The following is a 24,058-nucleotide window of genomic DNA, read 5'->3' as shown; positions in this document are numbered from 1 at the left end:
TTCACATGGATCTGATCTGAATTTTGATTGGAGTTTAATGCAACTGAAGATTTATTTTAAATATTTATCTGGTAGCAATTATGAGTAATAAAAGATTAACAATAAACGGTGTCATAATTACCTATTTCAAATATTTTTCACAGTCAATGCTACAAAACAAAAGGGTAATAAATATTTAACTTAAATAATATTTGCATGAATGACAATTGCAGTATAAAGTGGTGATCTGAAGCGCAGGGTAGACACACTCACTGTCAACCCGTTGTGAATTGTGGACCTTTTCACGACATTCTGAAACCAACCGAACATCCTGAGAAGAACAGTGTATCGGAGAAAAAAAAAACGCCAAGATGACGAAGCGAAAGCGAGAAGCGGAAACACCAGATGTGGCTGTTGATCACTACAAAATCCTTGAGGTCGAGAAGGATGCTAAAGAAGAGGAGCTGAGGAGATCGTACAAGAGACTCGCCATGAAATGGCACCCCGACAAAAATCTCACGAACAAGGAAGAGGCTGAATCCATGTTTAAAAAAGTATCTGAAGCGTATGAGGTTAGTTTCCCCCGAAGGGTGTCACAAAGATTCAAAAGATTCAATCTTTGAATGGTGGGTTTCATTTAAACGAACGATTTTCGATTTTTATTTTAACCTGTGTTGTTTTCTTGAAGGTGTTAAGTGATTCCCACAAGAGGGCACTTTTTGATTGTAGTCTAATGGCTCGGGTGGCACCTGCTGCTCCTGCTGCCTCTTCCACCCAGAAACCTCTCCAAAAAGCTCCTCCAATTGAGCGCAAGTTGTCTTGCACTCTTGAAGAATTATACACTGGAACCACCAAGAAGGTTAATATATGGAGGAAGTTCGGTGAACTTGGTGGGTGAGTATTTTGTCTTTTTCGTTGGAAGTACCTGCATTCCCGTTTGTTTCTAATGCCAATGTGCAGTACCCAGTGCTGGCGTTATGAAAATGGTTTTGATTTGGTTTGGTAGAACTAAAGTTCCGGCGTTAAAAAAAATGCAGCTGATTTGTGGGTTGCGGCGAATCCAAAACCCTTGTTCTTGTGGCTGAAACTGCAGCTGTGAACAGGTTTCTAAATCCTGGGTACTAAAATTCTTTGATTTAGGGTTTTGAATTTAGGGTTTACGGATAAGGATTAAAAGGGTATAGATTGTGTAAAGAAGAAACTAACTGGGCTTGTAACCGCGTAATACTTTTGACTCAACGTATCACCAGTTTGTGTTTCATTTTATGGTGAGAGTGCTTTGCAAAAAAAAATCACACTTGAGAACCTGCTGCTTGAATCTATTGCGTGGACACTTTTTTCGATTTGTATTGCATCCTTTGTTTATTTGTTTTGCAAGAGTTTTTGTAGTTCTGGTTGATGTAGCAAGTGTAATTGTTTGTCTTACTGAGTAGCATTTGCTTCTTAACTTTTGCCCAGAAAACACTGCAAAAACCCGTTATCCTTAGCATGAAGAATTTGTATAATTTTGTAGTTTGTTGTTTGATTAATTTCCTTATGGATGCATAAACAGTAAGGATGAGGGAGAGGTATTGGTAGTGGAAGTGAAGCCTGGTTGGAAGAATGGCACAAAGATAAAGTATTTGGAGATGGGAATTCGGGTGCCAAATATGATACCAGCTGATCTTGTTTTCATCATAGAAGAAGAACTTCACAGAGTTTATACTAGAGTTGGAGCCGACCTTCTGGTGACCAAAACGATATCCCTTGTTGAAGCCTTGACAGGGTACACTGTGAAACTGGTTACCCTTGATGGAAGAAACTTAACTGTGCCAATCGACAATGTTATTCATCCTGAATATGAAGAGATTGTTGAAAATGAAGGATTGCCTCACCACAAGGATCCAACAAAGAAGGGAAACTTGAGAATAAGGTTCAAAATCACATTCCCACCCGATCTCACTCTTCACCAGAAAGTCGAAATGCGGAAATTTTTGACAGACTGAATGTTCGTGTTGATGATTCACAGAGCAACAACTCTTGCGGCTCCTTTTTATCAAAAAAATGCATCTTGGATTAGCATAATCTTGACTGGGTCAAGTTTTTACTTCAAATTTGAGGTTTTTTTAGGGATTAAAATTTTGTTTCTGTATACTGCCTGTGTTGTATGGTTCTTAGTCTGAGGTTGAGTCCTTGTTAATCCATGGAGTTTTGAACTCAGAATATTTTTGAGAGAACGTTTTAAAACTTTTCTTGATTTGTTAAAGATGTGTATGTTGAGGAAGAAGTGCTTACCCTTGTGATTGTGCATTAAATGTGTGGACACATTCTCAGTTTAGCAGCCTGTCTGGAATGTCTGGTAGTTGATATGACCAAGGTAAAAAGCTTTTCTAATTTCTTGAAGAAAGTGAAAAGCTTTTTCTCTTCCCTTTTTCCGAGACACGATTTCAATGACTTGGACCATGTTTATGCTACTATTTTAGACAGATAAAGCTTCCAAATAAATGCAGAGACTTTTCAGAGAAGAAGGTGAGGATATGTACAGCATTAAACACTCGATGTTATCGAAAAGCATTTGTTTGTTTCCAACACTTTTAGAACTTATTGTTCTCTACCAAAATGATAAATAAATAACTCATAAAGAATGTATAATCAAACTATATTTACTTTTATACCTTCATCTGATCAAATACTTTTATGATCCCACTCTTCATTAATAGAATTAATTTGTTATCATATTTTCTTATCGCACTACGAAAATTAACTAAGGATCAATACCCCGTAAACACTAATTTTAAAGAGAATAGACAATTAAAATAGATAGAGAACTCACACAAAATATATAGAAATAAGAATTTGACAACTAAAATCATCATTTAACTTCATTACCACTTCATTTATCACTGTATAAATATAAGTAAAGCCTCCATGTTGAGGGAACTTAATTTAGGATGACATAAATATATGCTCAACTCGATCAAAAGTTTACGTTTTACCCATTAGGTACTAAGGATTATATATATATATATATATATATATATATATATATATATATATATATATATATATATATATATATATATATAGAGAGAGAGAGAGAGAGAGAGAGAGAGAGAGAAAAAGAGAAATGTCCATATATATTTAGTAAAAGAAAAGTTATGTTCTTTTTCTTAACTACTTTACCAATTCTGATAAAAAAAATATTTTAGAGAACCTCAGAATATATATACGTATCCTATGAATCAAAGTGAGTTATAGTTTAGTTGATATTGAAAACATAAGGAAATATATTTTATGTATACGAGTAAAATTTACCACTTCATATAGTTTTTTTTTCTTTTATATTCTTTAAACACTAGTTACTTTCTCACATAATCAATAAATAAAAAATTGACATTAAAAAATGTTTTTTTTAATAATGGTTAAAATTTATTAGTTAGAGACATGGGCTCACTTGTAGAACTTAACTTATAAGATAGACAATTGATAAGTTAGATTCTCACATGACATAAAATTATATAACTTTGCAAGATGATTTGATTAAGATCTAGGTAAATTCATTATTCAATCCACTAACAAAATATTGTGTTGGAGTGGATATTATTTTTTACCTTTTTTATATATTAAATTCAACCCAATCTATTCTTAATCCACTTGAATTAGATCGACTTTAATTGCATTGAGATTTTAAAGAATTTTATAAATTTTCAAGTATTAAATTAATTGAAAAATAAAACAATTTTCACAATTATTAATTAAAGAGTTTAAGTAAATTAATAATTCAAGTCAGAATAAGTTTGTGTAAACTAATTCATGACATAAAAATATAACCATATTTTAATTAGTCCAGGATATAAGTGTGAAACTTGGTTTAGATATGAAACCACTCCTATTAAATCCACAATTTGTATAAAAGTAAGTTAATTTGGGCTGAGTCAGGTTTGACTCAATTATAAGTGAAACTTAATTCAATTTAAATAGGTTGAGTTGGATTGGATCGAGTTGGGTCATCAGGTAACTCAACCCAATGAACACCATTAATATATAAGCATATCTCATCTAGTCCAGGATATAAATGTGAAACTTGGGTTGGATATCAAGTCACTCCTAATAAACCCACAATCTGTATAAAAGTAAGTTAACTTGGACTGAGTCAGATTTGACTCAATTATAAGTGAAACCTAGCTCAATTTAAATGGGTTGGGTTGGATTGGATCGAGCTGGGTCATCATGTAACTCAACCTAATGAACACCCTTAAGATATAAGCATATTTCATTTATTCCAAGATATAAGTGTGAAACTTGGGTTGGATATCAAGTCAATGCTATTAACCTACAATTTATATAAAAGTAAGTTCATTTGGACTGAGTCAGGTTTGGCTCAATTATAGGTGAAACCTAACTCAATTTAAATAGGTTGGATTGGATTAGATTGAGTTGGGTCATCAGGTACCTCAACCCAATAAACACCCTTAAAACATACCTACCTTATTTAGTCAGGATATAAGTGTGAAATTTGGGTTGGATATCAAGTCACTCCTATTAAACCCACAATCTATATAAAAGTAAGTTAATTCGAGCTGAGTCAGGTTTGACTCAATTATAAGTGAAACCTAACTCAATTTAAATGGGTTGGGTTGAATTGAATCGATCTAGGTCATTAGGTAACTCAACCAATAAACATCCTTAAAATATAAGTATATATCATTTAGTCCAAGATATAAGTATGAAACTTGGGTTAGATAATCAAGTCACTACTATTAAACGTACCCTCTCTATGAAGGTAAGTTAATTCGGGCTGAGTCAAGTTTGACTCAATTATAAGTGAAACCCAACTTAATATAAATGAATTGGGTTAGATTGGATGGAGCTAAGTCATCATGTAATTCAACCCAATCAACATACCTCCATATATTTTATTATTTAAAGAAAATTTATGCTTTTAGTAAAAAGTATATTATTATGTTATTCTAATTTTAATTTTTTTAAATAATTTATTCTTATTTAAATTTTTGGTACCTTTATATTTTTAGAAGTGGTATATATTTTTAACTTGAACAAGTTACTTTATTTAAATAAATTGATACAACTCAATTTTGAATTTTATTTTCTATAATTTATAACATGTCTAGTGAATATTAATTATTTCAATTTATAAAATTATTTTTAATTTGAACTACATACAAAGTAAATTAAACATAAAAATGTTAAAATAAAAAAAGTAATAATAAAAAAGTTAAATAACTATAAATAACTAACTTAAAGTATATTTAAAATCTAATTCATTTTTGTTACTCTTCCAAAATACACCTCACAAAGAGAATATGTGTTAACAATATACTGTATTATTGATAAGTATTCCTTTTATTCTCTGTAATCAATTTTTAAAATAACATTTGTTTTTTTTTTCCTTTTTTCACTATAAGTAATGTTGTTTTGTCTTATAAATAAAGTCATTACTTTAGCTTTAGCTGAAAACGGAAAGACTGCACTGCCTTCATTTTCTGAAAACTGAAAAAAAAAAATAAATAAAAACTGATAAAGAAGATGGGTGGTGCTTATTACAAAGATCATGCAGGTCGACACCGATACGGACACTAACAATCTAGAATCGGGAATGTGCTGAGTCGTTGTAGTTCTGATTATGAGGTGATTTGTCGTGTTTTATTGTGCTGACATTTACTTCTTTTTTAGAAGAAATCTGTCTAGGTGTTTGTATAATTATTTAGATATTTTCTGACATAATTCTATGTTAGTTTGTAATAACCTATAATTGGAGTTTCCAGTTTAAGGAATAGATCACTAAAATTTATGGAACATATCCAATTATTATGGAATTACATTGTCGTATAGAATGTCGAAGCATTAGGTCGTAGGTTGTCGGCTAAACCCTCGATGAATGTTCCCGGCGAAAAACCCAATGAATGCGCTTCCGGACAAAGCGGCGTATCTGTGTGTATTGAAGTTAGGACATGAATTATCTGATCCTCTTACTTATTTGTTTGTGTCTCTCTTTCATGTCCTAGTATTTCTGACATTTTCAATCCATAAAGTTATAATATAGTAACTATGTTAGATTAAATGACTAAATGTAATATTTTTATTATTTTTACCCTCTCTCTTCACACTTCTCTTACCATATTAAATAATGTTTTTATCTTATTATATATAAAAGTTGGTGCAACTATGTTCAAAGTTGAACAAATAGAAAAAAGTATTCCATTGAGTTAAGCAAATCTTTAACAAAAGATATTTCTCTCTTAATTTTCTCAACAATAATTAATGGATTTTATTTTACAAATTTATTGTCTATAAACAAATAGTCAAATGATAACCTATAAATCTTCTATCTATTCTTGCATCTAATCTAATAATATCCTTTGTCCAATGGTTAATCGAATTTATTTTCTAATATTGTCATCGCTGACCATAAGCTATTGGAAGTAGGTCTTGCAACAATTATCATATTACATCTTGTATATGATAATTTATTCATGTGATTGCATATGATATTTTTTATTCATGTGTGAGACAGAAGTATAAAACATCATCAAAATTGACTTTGAAATCAATCTTAAGATGTTTTGAAATAATATATAGTCAAAGAATAAATTTTCAGAAAAGCGAGATAGGGGATGATACTATGATACTATATAAAAGGATCATAACTAAACATGTAACAATATAGTAGAAGAATTTCAGCCATAGAGAAATTCTTATTAGAGATAAGTTGTGTGTTATATGTGACCAATATAATTAAACTAACTAATCACTTTTTTTTTTAACATGCAACAAATATCACACATGAGAAATTGATAGGAGTAAGTTTTGTATCGCATAATCAAGTTTATCTATAATTTGCTACTTACAGTTCACAACACTTTGTTTAAATGAATTTATAAATCAAATGTGAAAAGTTGTGTAGATGGTCATGTAAGAGATATATGGCAACAAAGAAATTATATTATTTTTTAAGCATAACAACGTAAATGTAGATTTATTAACAATATTGGACTTGCATAGATTAAGACATGAAGGTGGATTACAAGTAAAATTCAAGAACAAATTTTTCCATTCTGATCGATACTTTTGTCCTTAATCCTCAATACTATCTTTCCATAATTAGTATTTTCTAAGAGATATGGGATGAATACAAGGGTATATAAGTGTGTAATACAAATATAAAAATCATATTATATATGTGCTGACTATTATTTTGAGAGGTTTTATATTTGATATCTTTTTATGAGTTTTCATTCTTATATGTTTTCAACTTTTTCATATTTATCCAATATAAGACTTAGATTCACATTTGAATCCCAACAATCTCTCATTCAAGAATGAGTCTCTTTCCACATTAGAATACTCCTCCTTGAGTATGTCTTTCGCCTTTCGTATGATTGTTTATCTTAACGGTATGCACTTGGCTTAACCTTTTATCATAAAGACTTTTGATACAAGAACCAACCATATTGTACTTATATGAATCGGTCATCAAGACTAATCATTGGTTCTAATACCACTAACAAGTCTTTAGAGAGGAAGTTCATTTGGGAGACCAACAACACCAATGGAATTCAAATTCAATCTACATAAAATATTGACATTACATCCAATTCAAAACCTTCAGATAATAAGTTCATGATTCTTTATTCTTTTATATATATATATATATATATATATATATATATATATATATATATATATATATATAAAAGTTGAGTTTGTAGTATATCTTTATTTTCCTTTTTCTAATTTCATCACATCTACAAGCTTTTCTTTTTCTTTTCCTTCTATTTATCGAATTCATCATGGAATGGTGTTGTTACTCATTTTGTTATTTGGGCTTGGCCGCACGAATTACTATATATAAGAGAAAAAGAAAGCCCACCCAAAACCCTTTTTTCCAACAAAAGCAAGGGCTTTTCTTCTGTACCTCCATTTTCCTTCCTGCACTCCTATAAAACCTATAACCCTCAAACTAATTCTCATTAAAAATATATTGAAATCCTTGTACTTTTTTTAAACATTTTTCTGAAATATTTTTCAGATTTAGATATATCTTATGGAACATTCATTTCAGAATTACAAAAGAATATATTTTAGAGTAAGTATTTTGGAAGATTTTTTTTATTCAAAAATATAAATTTCGAAACATCCAATTTGAAATATAATTTTTTCTTTCTGAATTAAGTGATTTGAAAGATTTTTTAAAATACTTTTCGAAATACTTAATCCAAACTATATATATTTTTATATTCATAATTAAATGTTTTGGAATATATTTTTGGATAGAAAATACATTATGAAACACTCAATCCAAAATATGTAAAAAATAAAAAACATTTTGAATTAGATATTTCAAAAAGTATATCCAGATATGAAAATACGTTTTTCGAAACGTCTGATTTAAAATATATTATATTCCCCTTTTTTTCTTTTTCTTTTTCCCAGACCTAAGAAACACAAGAAAGCGAAGAGGCCATGTAATAATGGAAGGGGATGAAGGAAGAAAAAGAAGTTAAATTGAGAGCAATGCGTTAGTATTTCTGAGATGTTTTATATTTTGCTATATAAATAACCTTTTGTAAAATTTGAAATACACAAAAAATAAAATATTTCTCAGAATAGTTATAAACACAAAGAGATGAGGAAATTGTCCTTTTAATGAAATAATAAGAATACTAATAAAACAAACCTATGTTTATTATTAATTACCTCTAATAAACAAACTCACAACTTGTTTATATCGTCCATTTACATTTACATTAATTTTATAACTTTAGAAAGTCTGAAATAAACGATATAAAAAAAAGAGAGTAGATTTATAGAATATTTGAAGCCTTTTTAACGGCATGAATGTTGAGATAATGATTGGTGTTTAGAGTGTGTGGTAGTTAGCATTTGTTAGTCGGCAAAGACAAAATGTAGCATTTTGTTTTAGGTACACCTTACATCACTGCTAATCTTATGACCTTTTGTTTTATTTATTTTTCACTTCCGTGTCCAACTTCTTCGAACTGTTTTGCCAACTAAACAACAAGGAACCTTTTACTTTTATAATTTTTAATCAAAATCGACTAATGATTTACAGTTACATCATTATCATATCAATACATATAGTCACAAAATGTTCATATGGTATTTCATTTACTTCTTTATCATTGGATTTAAAAACCTTTTTCTAGAATTTAATTTCTCATCACTTCATAAAAAAAATTCAAATGTACCTTATAAATTTTGAAGATATCAAATTTTCTTAGTTATTGTTCAAAACTAAACTTTAAGTTTAATTTAACTCCAAAAAATTAGCTTGTAAAGTGTCTTTATTATTTTTCAATGTGAAACTTTCAACACTTCCTTATGTCGAGATATATGGATCTTGATTGTGGGACTGAACACTAATGGATAATCCAATAATAGTTCAATGACGAATAAAACAATATGTCAAACAAATAACAAATTTTTTGATAACAAATGACATAATAGGTCGAACAAATAACAAAGTTTGCTAATATATGTTCAAACTTACGACTCTGACACCATTTCTAAACGTGAACTTTAAATTTATCTTAACCTTACAAATTTGACTTGTAAATTAAGATTTACACCCACTTATATATTATAAATTAGCCTTATCACTAATTAATGTGAGTCGTAAATTACTTCTAATAAAATAGTTCACTTTTGAAAATAAGAAATCTCCTCACTGATAATTTTTTTTCTTACTTTTTATATAAATCTCATCACCCCATCTTCTTTTTTCAGTTTCATAAATCTCCTCACACTCATATATTTCATTGAGAGTCATATTCACCCAGATTCATCTCCTTCATCCACACTCATCTTTTCATCCACACTCATCTTTTACATCCATGCATTCTTCTACATTTTTTTTTCCACATCTACTTTCTCCATATTTTTCTCCTCTTCTCCTTCATGCACACTCTTTTCCTCGTCTCTTTCATACTCATTTCTTTCATCTACATTTCTTTCATTCATTATTATATTTTTTTCATTTGTTTTCATTTATATTTTGTTGGATATGAAGGTATTCTATAATAACTTCTTTTTTGAATTTAATGTCATTAGTGTTAATCAAGCCAATACTAAATTAAATAAGTTTTAAAATAAAAATACACTAGAATTAATTTGACTAACACTAAATTCTTTAATAAAAAATAAATTTAAATATTAGGAAGTTAATACTAATTAGAGTTGGTTTTAAAATCTGACAGTAAGAATGTGTGGTATAGATTTGGGGGAGAGTCTGAAGATGGATTTGTGTGGATTTAAGTGGATGAATTTGTGTGTTTTTTTGAGTAGATTTAGAGGGTAAAGTGAGTGAATTTGGAGATAAGTTGTATGAAAGTTAGTAAAAAATTTGATTGATGTGATAGATAAAATAAATTGTTAAAATAGATATAATTATAAAGTTACCAAAATACCCTTGATGAATAAAAAAGAATGATTTTATAATTTGAGGTTATAAAAATAATTACAAATAAATAATATGAATTAAAAAAAATATTAAAATTATATGAAATTTTAAAATAAAAAAATTATATTTTTATGAATGTAACAAAATTTATACAATTAAATTTAGAAAAAAAGTTATATAATTAAATTTTAAACAAAGTTATACAAAAAAAGTTAAAAAAACAACAACACACACGACACCGGTTACATAACCGATGTCACTCTCCTCTTTGCATAGGTACTGATTATGTAATCGATGCCACACACACACAATGCACCGCACTGGTTATGTAACCGGTGCACATCCTTCCATGAGCCCATCTCCACCACCATGTTCCTCTGTCACATCTACGACATTACTCTCCCACCACACCCCACTACGACCACCATCTTCCTCCCCCACCACCCACCACAACCCCATTTCTCTGCACTACTCACAAGCCCACACTACACATCGGTGCATTCAATTCACACACACCCCACATCTGTTTCCGTTGTTACAGTGGGGCAATTTCGTAATGTTATACGAAATATACGCAAATCACCTTAGTTTTAGGTAGATGGATTAAACCCTCCATCCCCTAAATTCGCGCTCTCATTTCACTGTATATCGCAAGAAAGGAACATGCTCTTTGCATGAAATTTGTGCTCCCAAATTCACTTGAACAGTGCAATCCATTGAAATGAACACTCCTTAAGAAATTAGGACCATGATCTTAAGGTCTCATTTTTGTGTAACACAAATTCGATGCTAATACTTATTTAATAATGATGTTAAAATTTTCTTGTGTGCATGTTAAATGTGTGTAGAAAAATCAAATGGTGTCCAAGTTCTATTATCATAGTTATTTTTATCTTTAAAAAGTTACTTGATAAATGTTTTTAGGTTTAATTATTTTTTTGTCATTGTTTTTGTCTAAAAATATCAAGTTAATTCTCCATTTTTTTTTAATTTTAATTTGGTCTCGATTTTTAAAAAATTGATAGAAGGTGGTTCTTGTCGTTAAATTTCTTAAAACAAATCAAAGATTTTTTATTAAGATTGCAGTTGTTAATCAAGATTATTTTTTTTATTGATGTAATTCATATAACCATAGTGCCACTTTTGGTAAAAAAAAAATCATTGATTTACTTTAAAAAATTTAACAAAAATGACCAAATTGCATATTTTTTATAAAAATCGAGATCAAATTTAAACTTAAAATAACTGGAAGATTAATTTAACCTTTTTAAATAAAAATAAAGATCAAAAGAATAATTAAATCATATTTTTATATCAAAATTAAAAGAGTTATGTATACTTAAATCACCCAGAATATTATAAAGAATTTAGTCTATTAATTATTTTTTTTAGATTTTAAAAATAATATAAGAACCGATCGTATTCCATGGGATCACATTGAAATGATTTTTCTTAGTTGTACTAAGTTCAAACTCATTTACTAATGTCATCAAATCATTAAGAAAACTATCTAAAAGTTATCCCACAAATGAATAGTGTTACACACACACACACACACCCGGGAAGAGGCGAAAAGAGAGAATTAGGTGAGTGGGAAACACAATGAGGGAGTGTGACAGTAGGACATTAGAGTGCCTAATATGCCATATTTTTCAACACATACTTTAACTTTGGCCAACAAAGTCCAGTCAAAAAGATGAATGCCCAACTAATATTTTCTAAATTTGTTTCTCATCATTCAATACAGACAGACAATCATTCACTGCAAAATTATCAAACCACCTTTCTAACATCTCAATGCCACACTCAATTCAATCATACACCTCCTCCACTACCTCTATGTTTTAACAGTAGCGACATGGAAAATCTTGTTTATGTCTAGAACCATACGTATATAGAAAAGACTTAAATATGTTTTTTTTAATGAAAATTAAAATTAGTTTCTTAACATAAATTTTAAAAATACATAAATTTAATTATTTTATAAAATTTATAAAATTTATTTAAGTTAAATATGGTTTTAGTTTTTTAACTTTCGGTGAAAATTAGAATTAGTCCCTACTCAAAATTTTGACCTAATTTAGTCTCTCAACTTGAGAATTGTGTGGATTTAGTCATTTCAAGCAAATTTTGTTAAATTAATTTAACGTTTCAAACACATTTCATGATAGCATTTGAGATGTTTACACCATTTGACACATTTTTGTTTCAATATTAACTAAAAAACTATCATGAAACGTATTTGAAACTTCAAATAAACTTAAAAAAATTTGGTTAAAATGACTAAATCCACGTAATTTTGAAGTTAAGGAACTAAATTAGATTAAAGTTTCGAAAAGAAACTAATTTCACATATTTAACTAATTTATTTAATATTTTAAACATATTTTTAAATTAATATAAAAAATATATTAAACAGCATAAACAATAAAAATGTGTCCAAAATGTAAATAAATGAGAAACTAAATTAAAAAAAAAAAACTAATCATAAAAGATAATTTTCCGTACTTATATCTTTTCAGATGCAGAGATTAATGAAGTGGCACATTGCTTGATTATAAAGTCTTGAGTGCGAGGAGATAATGTTCTAAAATTAAGATTCGCAAATTATATGACATGACATGATAGATATATATATCATTAGACCGATGAAACTTTGGTACATGATCGAAGTGGAATGTAAAATTCCATGTGTAGGGACCACAGTGTCCACCAACAATTATCTATTGGTTATAGCATGAACATCTTCTACTCCAATCATTCATAATATTGATCCATGTTAGGAAGGAGATAAGAGTTTAAATTTTAAGAGATTAATACAAATAAGAATGATTTCTATATGCACCAAAGTTATAATTAAGGTTTAGTAGATTGAAACATCCATTTCTTATAAATTTCAAGTATAAATTTAAGTTCACATTAAGTAAAAATAAAAGAAGTTAAACAATAAGTAAAAAAATATATTATAAATTCATTTTCTTATGATTTTAGATAGAAGTATTAATTTATTATATAAATTTACCCTATATCTTATTCTTGTTGAATTTCTCCTGTAAATCTCCGTGTTCTATTAATTTCATCTACATTTTCTCATTCCACCTTTAATTGTCACAGGATACTATCAAGTTTTATTTATATAAATTTTCCCTAAATATTATTACATAAATTTATTATTATAATTTAGTAAATATATAAATAATTTTATATTAAAATTTTATTTTATTAGAACTATAAATTACTTGTTAATTTAACATTTTAAAACTTTAATTTCAATCCAAGAGTAGTTGTTAACATTTTAATTTTTTATCATCAACTTTATAACATCAAACCAATAATAAAAAATTTAATTTTAAATTATATCACAATAACAATATTATAAAATAAAGAAAGGTTAAATATGTTTTTAGTCCCTCAAGTTCAGTAATTTTGAAATTAGTCATTCTTCGAAATTTTATACCAATTTAGTTCTTCATCTTTAGAAAAATGTGGATTTAGTCATTCTTACCAAATTTTGTTAAGTTTATTTGACATTTTAAACGCATTTTATGAATAATATTTGAGTTAACATTGAAGCGAAAATGTGTCAAACAGTGTAAATAATTCAAATACTATCACAAAATGTGCTTGAAACGTAAGATAAACTTAATAAAATTTGATTTAAAAAATTAAATTCACGCATTTCTAAAAAATAAGAATTAAATTGATGAAAATTTTTTAAAAGAGACTAATTTCAAAATTTACTGAAATTTGAGGGGAAAAATATATTTAATCCAATAAAAGAATATTCATTTTTAAATTGATTTGTATTGTTTTTTTCTTTTCTCTAAAATCATTTAAAATTGAATCTAAACCTTTTTAATTAATTACTTTACATTATATTTTTGAATTTTAGTTTTAACTTTATATTTTCTTTTTCTTTTTCAAAATTCGATTTCCATAATTTGAGAAAAGACTAGTTGAGAATTTCTGAGATTCAGTAAAAAAATCTATCTGAAAAAGTAAACTTATATTGGATCCTTTGGAAAAGGTATATTGGAGGGAAAAAGTTCAGCAAATAACTGGACTATAGATATAAATATTTAAATGTGTTTAAATAAAAAGGTGATGGAGATGGATTTTAAGCTTAAAAAATGATTTGACAGTTTAAAATAATAAATTAGAAAAGCACTAATAAATTTGGCCAAAAGAGTCAAAAAAGAAGGGCAGAAAGTTGTTCGCTTGTCCATTCTGTGATACAGAAAGCTATGTATTTTTTTTTTCAAACTTCTGAGTATTCGTCCACACCTCTGTCCCTGTAAATTTCAGTGTTCAAACTACAGAGAAATTAGAACCCTATTATTTTCAACTACTCCCTTTATTTATTTATTATTATTTTTTGGCTTAGTGGTTGACCCAGAGTCTACACTTTTGTCCATGGCCTCAAATTTCGTAATCATTTTCGGTGATTACTGTATTTCCAACCATCCTTTAAATTTTCACAATTCCATTTTCTTTTATTTCTTACATATTTTAATCCATAGTTACAGCTTTTATTTTAAAATGATAAATTTTCTTTCTTAATTTTACAAGCATAGCATAATTAATTGGTTAAAAGGAACTTCATCCTCTTTATTTCTTTTACATGAGATTTTAGTCATTTTCTTGACTTATATTCAGAAATCTCTAATTTCGGTTTAAATATTTAGCTTTATGAACATTTGACTTTTCTTTTACATTTTAGTTTAATAAATTAATTTTTCATTAGACCTTAGATTAATATGTTAGGATTATGATTTAATTGGTTCAAAATAAAATGAATAATTAAACTTGTGCAAAATCGACAATTAAATTACAAATTTGAAATTTAAAAGTATAAATACAAAAAATTGCGGAAATTAATTAAGAGAATTAAATCACATATTATTAATTGAAGAAAGAATTAATAAATTGGTATTCTATTCGAGTATAAAAGTACAAAATACATTTTAACTAGGATATTGAGCATAGAAATCAAGGAAGGACCAATACAGGCAACACAATCAATAAAATCTCAACTAGAATAAAATTGTAGTGATACCATATTAATATCGATGATCAAAATTTAGACAATAATTTATATTACAACTTATCATCTAGTAAATTTCGCATCTAATGAAATGCAACAAATGAAACTTTAGAGTGTGTTTGATAAAATATTTTAACGAAGCAATTCATTTTTTTTTAAGAATTTATATTTTTTTTAATGAAATGTTTTGTTTGCATAAAGAAATTAAAAAGTATTTCAAATCCAAGTATTTTTTTGATGGATTTCAATTAGCTAAATTAGTACAAATTCAAATACCCTCAAAATAGGTGAAATTTGAAATTCTTCTCACTCAACCTCACATTCTAGACGATCCGGACGGGCACAGCGACTCGGACGTACTCGATGACCCAGACGGACCCGACGACTTGGACGGGCCCGACGAACCGGACAGGTCGACGACCCAAACGGGCCCAATGACCCATACAGGTTTGACGACCCAAAAGGGCCCGATGACCTGGACGGGCTTGACTTATACGGGCCAGACAACCCGGACGACCTGGATGGACCCGGAAGACCTGGATGTACCCAACGACCCAAACGAGCATGATGACCCAAATTAGCCCTTCCAAATCATTGGGCCCGACAACCCGGATGAGCTCGACGACCCGGACGTACCCGACGACCAGGAAGTGCGGGACAACGCGGACAGGCCCGACGACTTGAACGGGCCCGACAACCCGAATGGGCCCGACGACCCGAATGGGCCCGACGACCCGAACGGGCCCGACGACCCAGACGGGAACGATGACCCGGACGGGCCCAATGAACCGAACAGTCCCGATGATCCAAACGGGCCCGATGACTCGTACGGGCCAAACTATCCAAACGAACCTAACGGTTTGAATTGGCCCGTAAGAGTTGTCGGACCCTTCTAGGTCGTCGGACGTGTCCAAGTCGTTGGGCCCATCCGAGTTGTTGGGCCGTCCGGGTCCGACCGGCCCATCCGGGTCCTCGGGCCCATCCTAGTCGTCGGACCCGTCCAGGTCTTCAGGTCCGTCCGGGTCGTCGAACCTGTCCGAGTATTCGGACCCGTCCGGATTGTCGGGCTCGTCCATGTCTTCGGGCCCGTTCAGGTCGTCGGGCCCGTCTTGATCGTCGGGCATGTTCGGGTTCGAATATTGACGAACTTGACGGCACAATCGTGCACTATGGGCCGTCAGGCCTCTAGATCATCGGGCCACCCAGCCTGTTTGGGCTTTCCAGTCGGTCCAGCTCAGGTGGGTCGTCGGGTCTAACCAATCCGGTTGCGTAGTTGGGTCTGCCCGACCCATTTGGATTGTTGAGCATGTTTCCAAATTTATCATGAATTCAAAACATAATTAAGCGTAAAATAAATATTGTTAAAATTCAATTTTATCTCACAATAAATTCAATTTTTTTTCCAAACAAGAAATTGAAATGTCAGGTATTCTAATTTCCTTACAAAATTAGAATGGAATTTTCAATTTTTTTTCCAAACAAAGTTATTTAAAAAATGAATGGAATTTAATTACAAGCAATTCAAATACAAAGCATTTCAATTTCTAAGCATTGTTGAAATGCTCCATCCAAACACAAGGTTAGTGTTTGATTAATTTACTTGCTTAAAATGTGTTGAATCGTATTCTCACAATAATTCTCTTTTCGAAATTAGAACAAAGATGATAATAAAGTGATGTAATAGATAATGAGAAAGAAAGTTACACTAAAATAAATTAGTTATGGAAAAAAATAAGTTTACCGATAGATTTTGACTATTGGTAAATTTCGTTAAAATTTTTTATTGATAATCTAGAATTGTTATTACTAACAACTTTTTTTATCAGTAAAATAAAATTTTGATTATTGACAAGTTCTTTTGTTGGTAAATCATCAATAAATTGGGCACCAAATATTTAAGGCTTAATTAGTAATCTTTATATTTTTTTTAATTAAGCCTAATTTTTGATAAATTTAGTGACAAATTTTACCGCGAAATGGTCAAAATTCAAAGTAGAAAATTTAACGTCATTTTAACGACGAAAAACCTGTTGGTAATAACAATTCTAGATTAATGATGAAATTTTCAATGGAATTTACCATTATATATTTGTCGATAGTAAAGACCAATCAATAAATTTATTTTTGTTGATAAGTTTTTTTCAATAAATAAAGAATTTCTTGTAGTGGTGGTAGGTTAAATTTGAAGTATACCCTTAAAAAGGCTCCAATGCCATTTTTCATATCAATTATTCTCCACAATCAATGTGAAAATTGCTACATGAGCTTTTTCTATAATATTTATAAGAACATTCTACACTGGTCTATGCATTGGGTTCTTTTAGGGGAGACACCATTAACACTAATGAGTCATGAACAACATATATAAAAAATTATGATACCACCTTCTACTTAGAACCATAACTTTGGAATAGTTAGTCCTTCTCCTTATACATTATTTGTCTTGCTCATTTTTTTGCAATGTCAGAATTTGAACTCACTTGAATTTCAAACAATCTCTTTCTCAAGTGTTAATTCCTTTCACAATGGTACATTCTCCCTCTAGCGAAAGTAATGTGCCTTACTTGTATCGTCATTTGCCACGATGGGACACACTTATCTAAAACTGTTATCAAGATATTTTTTACTTGTTTGAGCCAATATTAAGGTGAATCATTGACATCAATAAATAATGAATAAACTCATAAAATATCAACTCTAACCTAAAATATGAGATTAAATATTGTACTATATGACACAGTTACTGAAGAACATTTTTTTCTACAAAATTAAGTCAACAACTAATATTGGCCAAGAACTTGAAGGCCGAAAACTTAAAATTAAGACTATGAACTCAAAGAAGGAACTTTGAAACTTAGCAGCACTTGTAGGCAACTCCCTTCGAAAACTATAAAATATCTTGACCACAAAAAATAGATCTTGGTAGAATTCAAACTAAATCAAATCTCAACTAATATTATTAAAAACGTGATTATTGATTTAATTATATGATTATGCGAGCTAAGCATGATAAGAGAGATTGGGCCTGCACCAAATTCAAGAATGAACCAAGGCCCACCATCACCACTATAAATACATATAGTTGGATAAGAGGTAAGTGATTCATACTTTTGCATTGATTGATAGTAATTGGTCGAATTGAAAATTTACTTGGATGTTAAAGTGTTTTTTACATGTATAATAATAGGTAAGTATTTGGAGTCAAAAAGAACTAAAGGCACAAAAAGACATAAGACCAATGAGTGATGTGTTGAGATCACTATATCCTTGTAAGAATATAATATCAAATTTATTACATCAGATCCAAAATCGATGTAATTGTTATTAAATAACTTATGTAATATGTATTTTTTGTACTAGTGATAATTTTCTTTATACAACACATAGGAGTCTATCTACGATAGTCATAAATAAATAAATTAGTTTAATGAATATTTTCATTTATAAAATGCATCAACCGAGAACAAAATCTAATCCACCTAAAATTTCATGGAAAATATGCCTACATATCATCATTATCTGAATATTTGATATTGCAAAGTTAGAAAATATATCCAACTACCAATGGTTACAAAGAAAAGGAGAGAAAGAAAGGGAAAAAGGGAATTGTTTTTCTAAAGAGCAAAGAATGGGAGGTATTGGTTTTGTGAATATATTCTACTTTAGACGTGTCGTGTATATATATGTTTGCATTCCTGAGGTTGAAATTCTTTGAAGGTTTTACTAAATAATATAAAGCTAAAACTGTAAGTTTGATGTTCTTTACCGAGAGATGTATGAAAGTAACAACACACTTGTCCTTGCATATCTTTTTCTGGGTGTGGACCAAATCTTACATCCTCAAACACAATGGTCATCCCTGTTACCCTCTCATTCATCTAATCCTACACAAATAATTGCCACCTATTCTCCATTTTGTAGTTGGGCATTCATGATTCTCTGTCCCTAACTTAATTCAGTCAAACATGCACAGCATAACCTTTAAGAAAAGGCAAACCCATTTTAAGGTTGTGGTTAAAATATTAAAACTACTTCATTTTTACAGACTAATAACACTTTAAAGTAGTTTTTGATACTTTTAATAGTTTTCATTTTTTAAGATTCTTTTTTACAGACTAATAGATAATATTTCGAATTGATTTGAATATATAATACCATCATTCTACCTTTAGAGAGAAATACTAATTAAGTAGTATATAGTAATTCTGTATACTTCTTGGTAGAAAGAAAGAAATATAGTATTTGTTTAAAAACTAAATATAATATTTAATGTTAATGAAGATTTTTATTATATTGTTCTGAGAGATAAACAAGTTATTTCTTGGGTAAGTGAGTGTACTATCTTTGAAATTTTAGATTCTGTTTGCTACATGTTTGAACAAAAAGTTCCAACAGGAATAGGATCTTTCTGGAGCTAAATTTAAATGCAAGAAAGAGAGAGAGAGAGAGAGAGTTCTGATCTTGACTCGAGAAGAAACCTTGGAAGAAAGAACAGAGCAGAAGAGGAGATCCAAGAATCCATCCTTTTTCACTCACACTAAACTCAAAATATAGCAAAATAACAACTCAATCCATAGCCATGCTACGTTTTGAACTGATATGTTGCTGTGTTTCTTCCTCCTTCCTTCACTTTCTCTACGTCTGAATATAACTCTCATTATCCCACACCATAGCCAATACCAGAACAACCATGCTTCACCGTAGCCATCAACTATTTTTGTTTCTGCTTCTCTTTCTCTCTCTAAACCCCACTCTCTCTCTAAACCAAGACGGTCTCTTCCTCCTCCAGGCCAAGCTCCAACTCTCCGACCCCACAAACGCCCTCTCCGATTGGAACCACCGTGACGCCACCCCATGCAACTGGACCGCCGTCACATGCGACGCCGCCACCGGCGCCGTCGCCTCCCTTAATTTCGACAACCTCCAGCTCTCCGGCCCCCTCCCGGAAGCCGCACTCTGCCGCCTTCCCTCCCTCGCCAGCCTCTCCATGGCCAACAACAGCCTTGGCGGCACCCTTCCCGACGCCGCTTTCTCCGCCTGCGCCGCCCTCCGAAAGCTCGACCTCTCCGAGAATGCCATCATCGGCCCCATCCCCTCCGCCCTCGCTTTCCTACCCGCCCTCGAAACCCTCGACCTCTCCTCCAACAACTTCTCCGGCGAGATTCCTGCGAGCTTCGGCCAGTTCCGCCAACTCCGAAGCCTCTTCCTCGTCAGCAACCTCCTGAACGGAACCATTCCCTCTTTCCTGGGCAACGTTTCCACGCTCCAAAAGCTTCATCTCGCTTACAACGTTTACTTTGACGCAGGTCACATTCCTCCTTCTTTGGGGAACCTCACGAATCTCGAGGAGCTCTGGCTAGCAGGGTGCAACCTTGTAGGCCCCATTCCTCCTTCTCTAGGAAACTTGACGAAGCTCACAAACCTCGACTTGTCCATAAACAACCTCGTCGGAAACATACCTGAACAACTCGTGTCGGGTTTGCGCAGCATTGTACAAATCGAACTCTACGAGAACGCGCTCTCCGGTGCGTTGCCACGCGCCGCGTTCGCAAACCTTGCTAACTTGGAAAGGTTCGATGCCTCCACGAACGAGTTGACCGGGACGATTCCGGACGAGTTGTGCGGGTTGAAGAAACTCGGGTCGCTGAACCTGTACGCTAATAAACTCGAGGGTACTTTGCCGGAGAGTATAGTGAATTCGGACAACTTGTACGAGTTGAAGTTGTTCAACAACTCACTCTCTGGGTCGTTGCCCAGCGGGTTGGGTGGAAACTCAAAGTTGAAGAGTTTCGACGTTTCCTTTAATCGATTCTCCGGCGAGATTCCGGCGGGGTTGTGCGGCGGAGGAGCGTTGGAGGAGCTGATTTTGATTTACAATACGTTTTCCGGGAGGATCCCCGAAAGTCTCGGGGAATGCAAGAGTTTGAGAAGGGTTCGGCTTAGGAACAATAACCTTTCTGGGGTTGTGCCGGGGGGGTTATGGGGTTTGCCCCATTTGAATTTGTTGGAGCTTGTTGAGAACTCTCTTTCTGGGTCGATTGCTAATGGGATATCCGGGGCGCGGAGCCTTTCAATTTTGTTAATTTCAGGAAATAATTTTTCTGGGTCGATTCCCGAGGGGATTGGTGAATTGGTTAATCTTGGAGTGTTTGTTGCTAATAATAATAATCTTACTGGCCGGATTCCGACAAGTGTGGTTGGGTTGAGTCAGTTGGATAGGCTGGTCCTCAGCGACAATCAGCTTTTTGGAGAGATTCCTGCTAGTGTTGGTGGTTGGAAGACGCTCAATGAACTTGATTTGGCGAATAATAGATTGGATGGGAGTATTCCTAAGGAGTTATTGGACTTACCTGTGCTTAAGTATCTTGATCTTTCTAATAATCGGTTATCTGGTCTGATTCCAATTGAGCTGCAGAATATGAAGCTGAACTTGTTGAACTTGTCGAACAATCAGTTTTCTGGGGAGATTCCTCCTCTTTATGCCAACGAGTATTATAGAAACAGTTTTCTCGGGAATCCGGGGCTGTGTAGTTCTCTCTCTGGTCTGTGTCCAAGCTTGAATGAGAATGAGGGTAAGGGCAGGAAATATGTGTGGATTTTCCGGTTCATATTTGTGCTTGCTGGGATTGTGCTAATTGTCGGGGTGTCTTGGTTCTACTTCAAATTCCGGAATTTCAAGAAGATGAAAAAGGGGTTTCAGATTTCAAAGTGGAGGTCGTTTCACAAGCTGGGGTTCAGTGAGTTCGAGGTTGTTAAACTGCTAAGCGAGGACAATGTCATAGGGAGTGGAGCATCTGGGAAGGTTTACAAAGTGGCCCTGAGCAATGGTGAGGTGGTGGCTGTGAAGAAATTGTTCGGAGCACCAAACATGGGAAATGGATCTGTTGATTCTGAGAAGGATGGGTTTGAAGTTGAGGTCGAAACACTGGGCAAGATTCGGCACAAGAATATCGTGAGATTATGGTGTTGCTGCAACAGTAAAGACAGCAAGCTCTTGGTTTATGAGTACATGCCAAATGGGAGTCTAGCTGATTTGTTGCACAGTAGCAAGAAAGGCTTGTTGGATTGGCCCACCAGATATAAAATCGCAATCGATGCTGCTGAAGGGCTCTCATATCTGCATCATGATTGTGTGCCCCCTATTGTCCATAGGGATGTCAAATCTAGCAATATCTTGCTAGATGATGAATTTGGAGCAAAAGTAGCAGATTTTGGAGTTGCCAAAATCGTGAATGGAGCCAACCAAGGTGCACAATCTATGTCTGTGATTGCTGGATCTTATGGTTACATTGCACCAGGTACAAAACTTAAACCTTAAATCTTAAACTTGTATCATAAAACTTATGTGACAGTTAACCATCTGCATAGATTTAATGGGATTTGGTGGTTGAATTTGATGCAGAATATGCTTATACTCTTCGGGTGAATGAAAAGAGTGACATATATAGTTTTGGTGTGGTGATTTTGGAGTTGGTAACTGGGAAGCCCCCTCTTGATCCAGAGTATGGGGAAAAGGATCTAGTGAAATGGGTTTACTCCACAATGGATCAGAAAGGACAAGATGAAGTGATTGATCCAAGTTTGGATGGTGAATATAGGGAAGAAATGAGAAAGGTACTAAGCGTGGGGCTTCTTTGCACTACTTCTCTTCCTATAACTCGTCCTTCAATGCGTAGAGTGGTGAAAATGCTGAAGGAAGTAACTGCACCAGTTCTTCCCAAATCCTTAAGTGGAAAACTCTCTCCTTATTTTCAGGAAGTGCCCTCTGATAATGATCATCAGGGAAGTTTAGTTTGAGCTACATTCTGAAAATCAAAGTAATCAGCTGCAATTTTCTCTTCAGCTTTGGTAAATTGCTACTTAAAACTTAGTTCTTGCTTAGGCAATAGTTCTTGAAACAGCAATTGTAAGAAAGGCCAATAACTCTCCAGTTTCAATCTTATAAATCGTCTTTAATTCCAGCTAAAAATGATATAATGAAATTCTCACTAGATTATATATTATGTTCTACTTTGCATTAAAATGTAATATAATATATTTTCAGGAAATTGCCTTGTGCCAATCTTTATCCCTCCATATCTAGTTGCTTTGCCTGTTCATTAACTTCTGTTGGGATACTCATCAATGGCTCTGTCACTTGAGTCTGCAGATGATATCAATACTTCTCTACAAAAAGTTAAGAAAAATATTACAAACATATTCTCTATCACATTCTTTGAATATATCCTGATTAAAGCTTATTAGAAATCACAAAATTTGATGAAGCTTCTGTTCAATGAAGTTACTTTTTGATTTCATGAGTTTGAATAGATTTTAATCACCGACAGATAATCAAACAGAGGTTTTTTGGTAGATTGAATGATTTGCCAACCTTTTGATAGAGATCTAACCAAATGAAATCTCAAATTTAATGTGTTGGGATATATTTTTCCTTGTTTAGGGTAAGATTAACTTTGAAAATGACTAATGGAGCAATGATGATAACATAAAACCGTTTTATTTATTGAAGAATTTCACTTCATTTTTTAGATTTGATGTGTATTTTTTATGATGCAAAAGTCTTATAAAATTTAATTTAAAGATATGATATTTATATTTCAATTTATATTTAATAT

General features: G+C 32.0%; 2 protein-coding genes across 2 annotated transcripts; both read left to right on the top strand.

The window, feature by feature from the left end:
• Nucleotides 1-236: 236 nt before the first annotated feature.
• On the top strand, nucleotides 237-2,245 carry LOC114185976 (uncharacterized). Its single transcript, XM_028073967.2, has 3 exons — nucleotides 237-551; nucleotides 668-873; nucleotides 1,532-2,245. Exons 1-3 carry the CDS (start codon nucleotides 351-353, stop codon nucleotides 1,962-1,964), a joined length of 840 nt encoding a protein of 279 aa, XP_027929768.2. The 5' UTR covers nucleotides 237-350; the 3' UTR covers nucleotides 1,965-2,245.
• Nucleotides 2,246-19,863: 17,618 nt separating this feature from the next.
• Nucleotides 19,864-23,491, top strand: LOC114183892 (uncharacterized). The gene is made up of 2 exons (XM_028071064.2): nucleotides 19,864-22,741; nucleotides 22,846-23,491. Exons 1-2 carry the CDS (start codon nucleotides 20,134-20,136, stop codon nucleotides 23,238-23,240), a joined length of 3,003 nt encoding a protein of 1,000 aa, XP_027926865.1. The 5' UTR covers nucleotides 19,864-20,133; the 3' UTR covers nucleotides 23,241-23,491.
• The last annotated feature ends 567 nt before the right edge of the window (nucleotides 23,492-24,058 follow it).

Source organism: Vigna unguiculata, chromosome 5, assembly GCF_037176805.1.
Source record: "Vigna unguiculata cultivar grain cowpea cultivar isolate G323 ecotype 2 chromosome 5, ASM3717680v1, whole genome shotgun sequence".
Taxonomy (NCBI): domain Eukaryota; kingdom Viridiplantae; phylum Streptophyta; class Magnoliopsida; order Fabales; family Fabaceae; genus Vigna; species Vigna unguiculata.
Note: the sequence above shows the minus strand (reverse complement) of the source record. Positions and strands in the feature narration are given on the sequence as shown.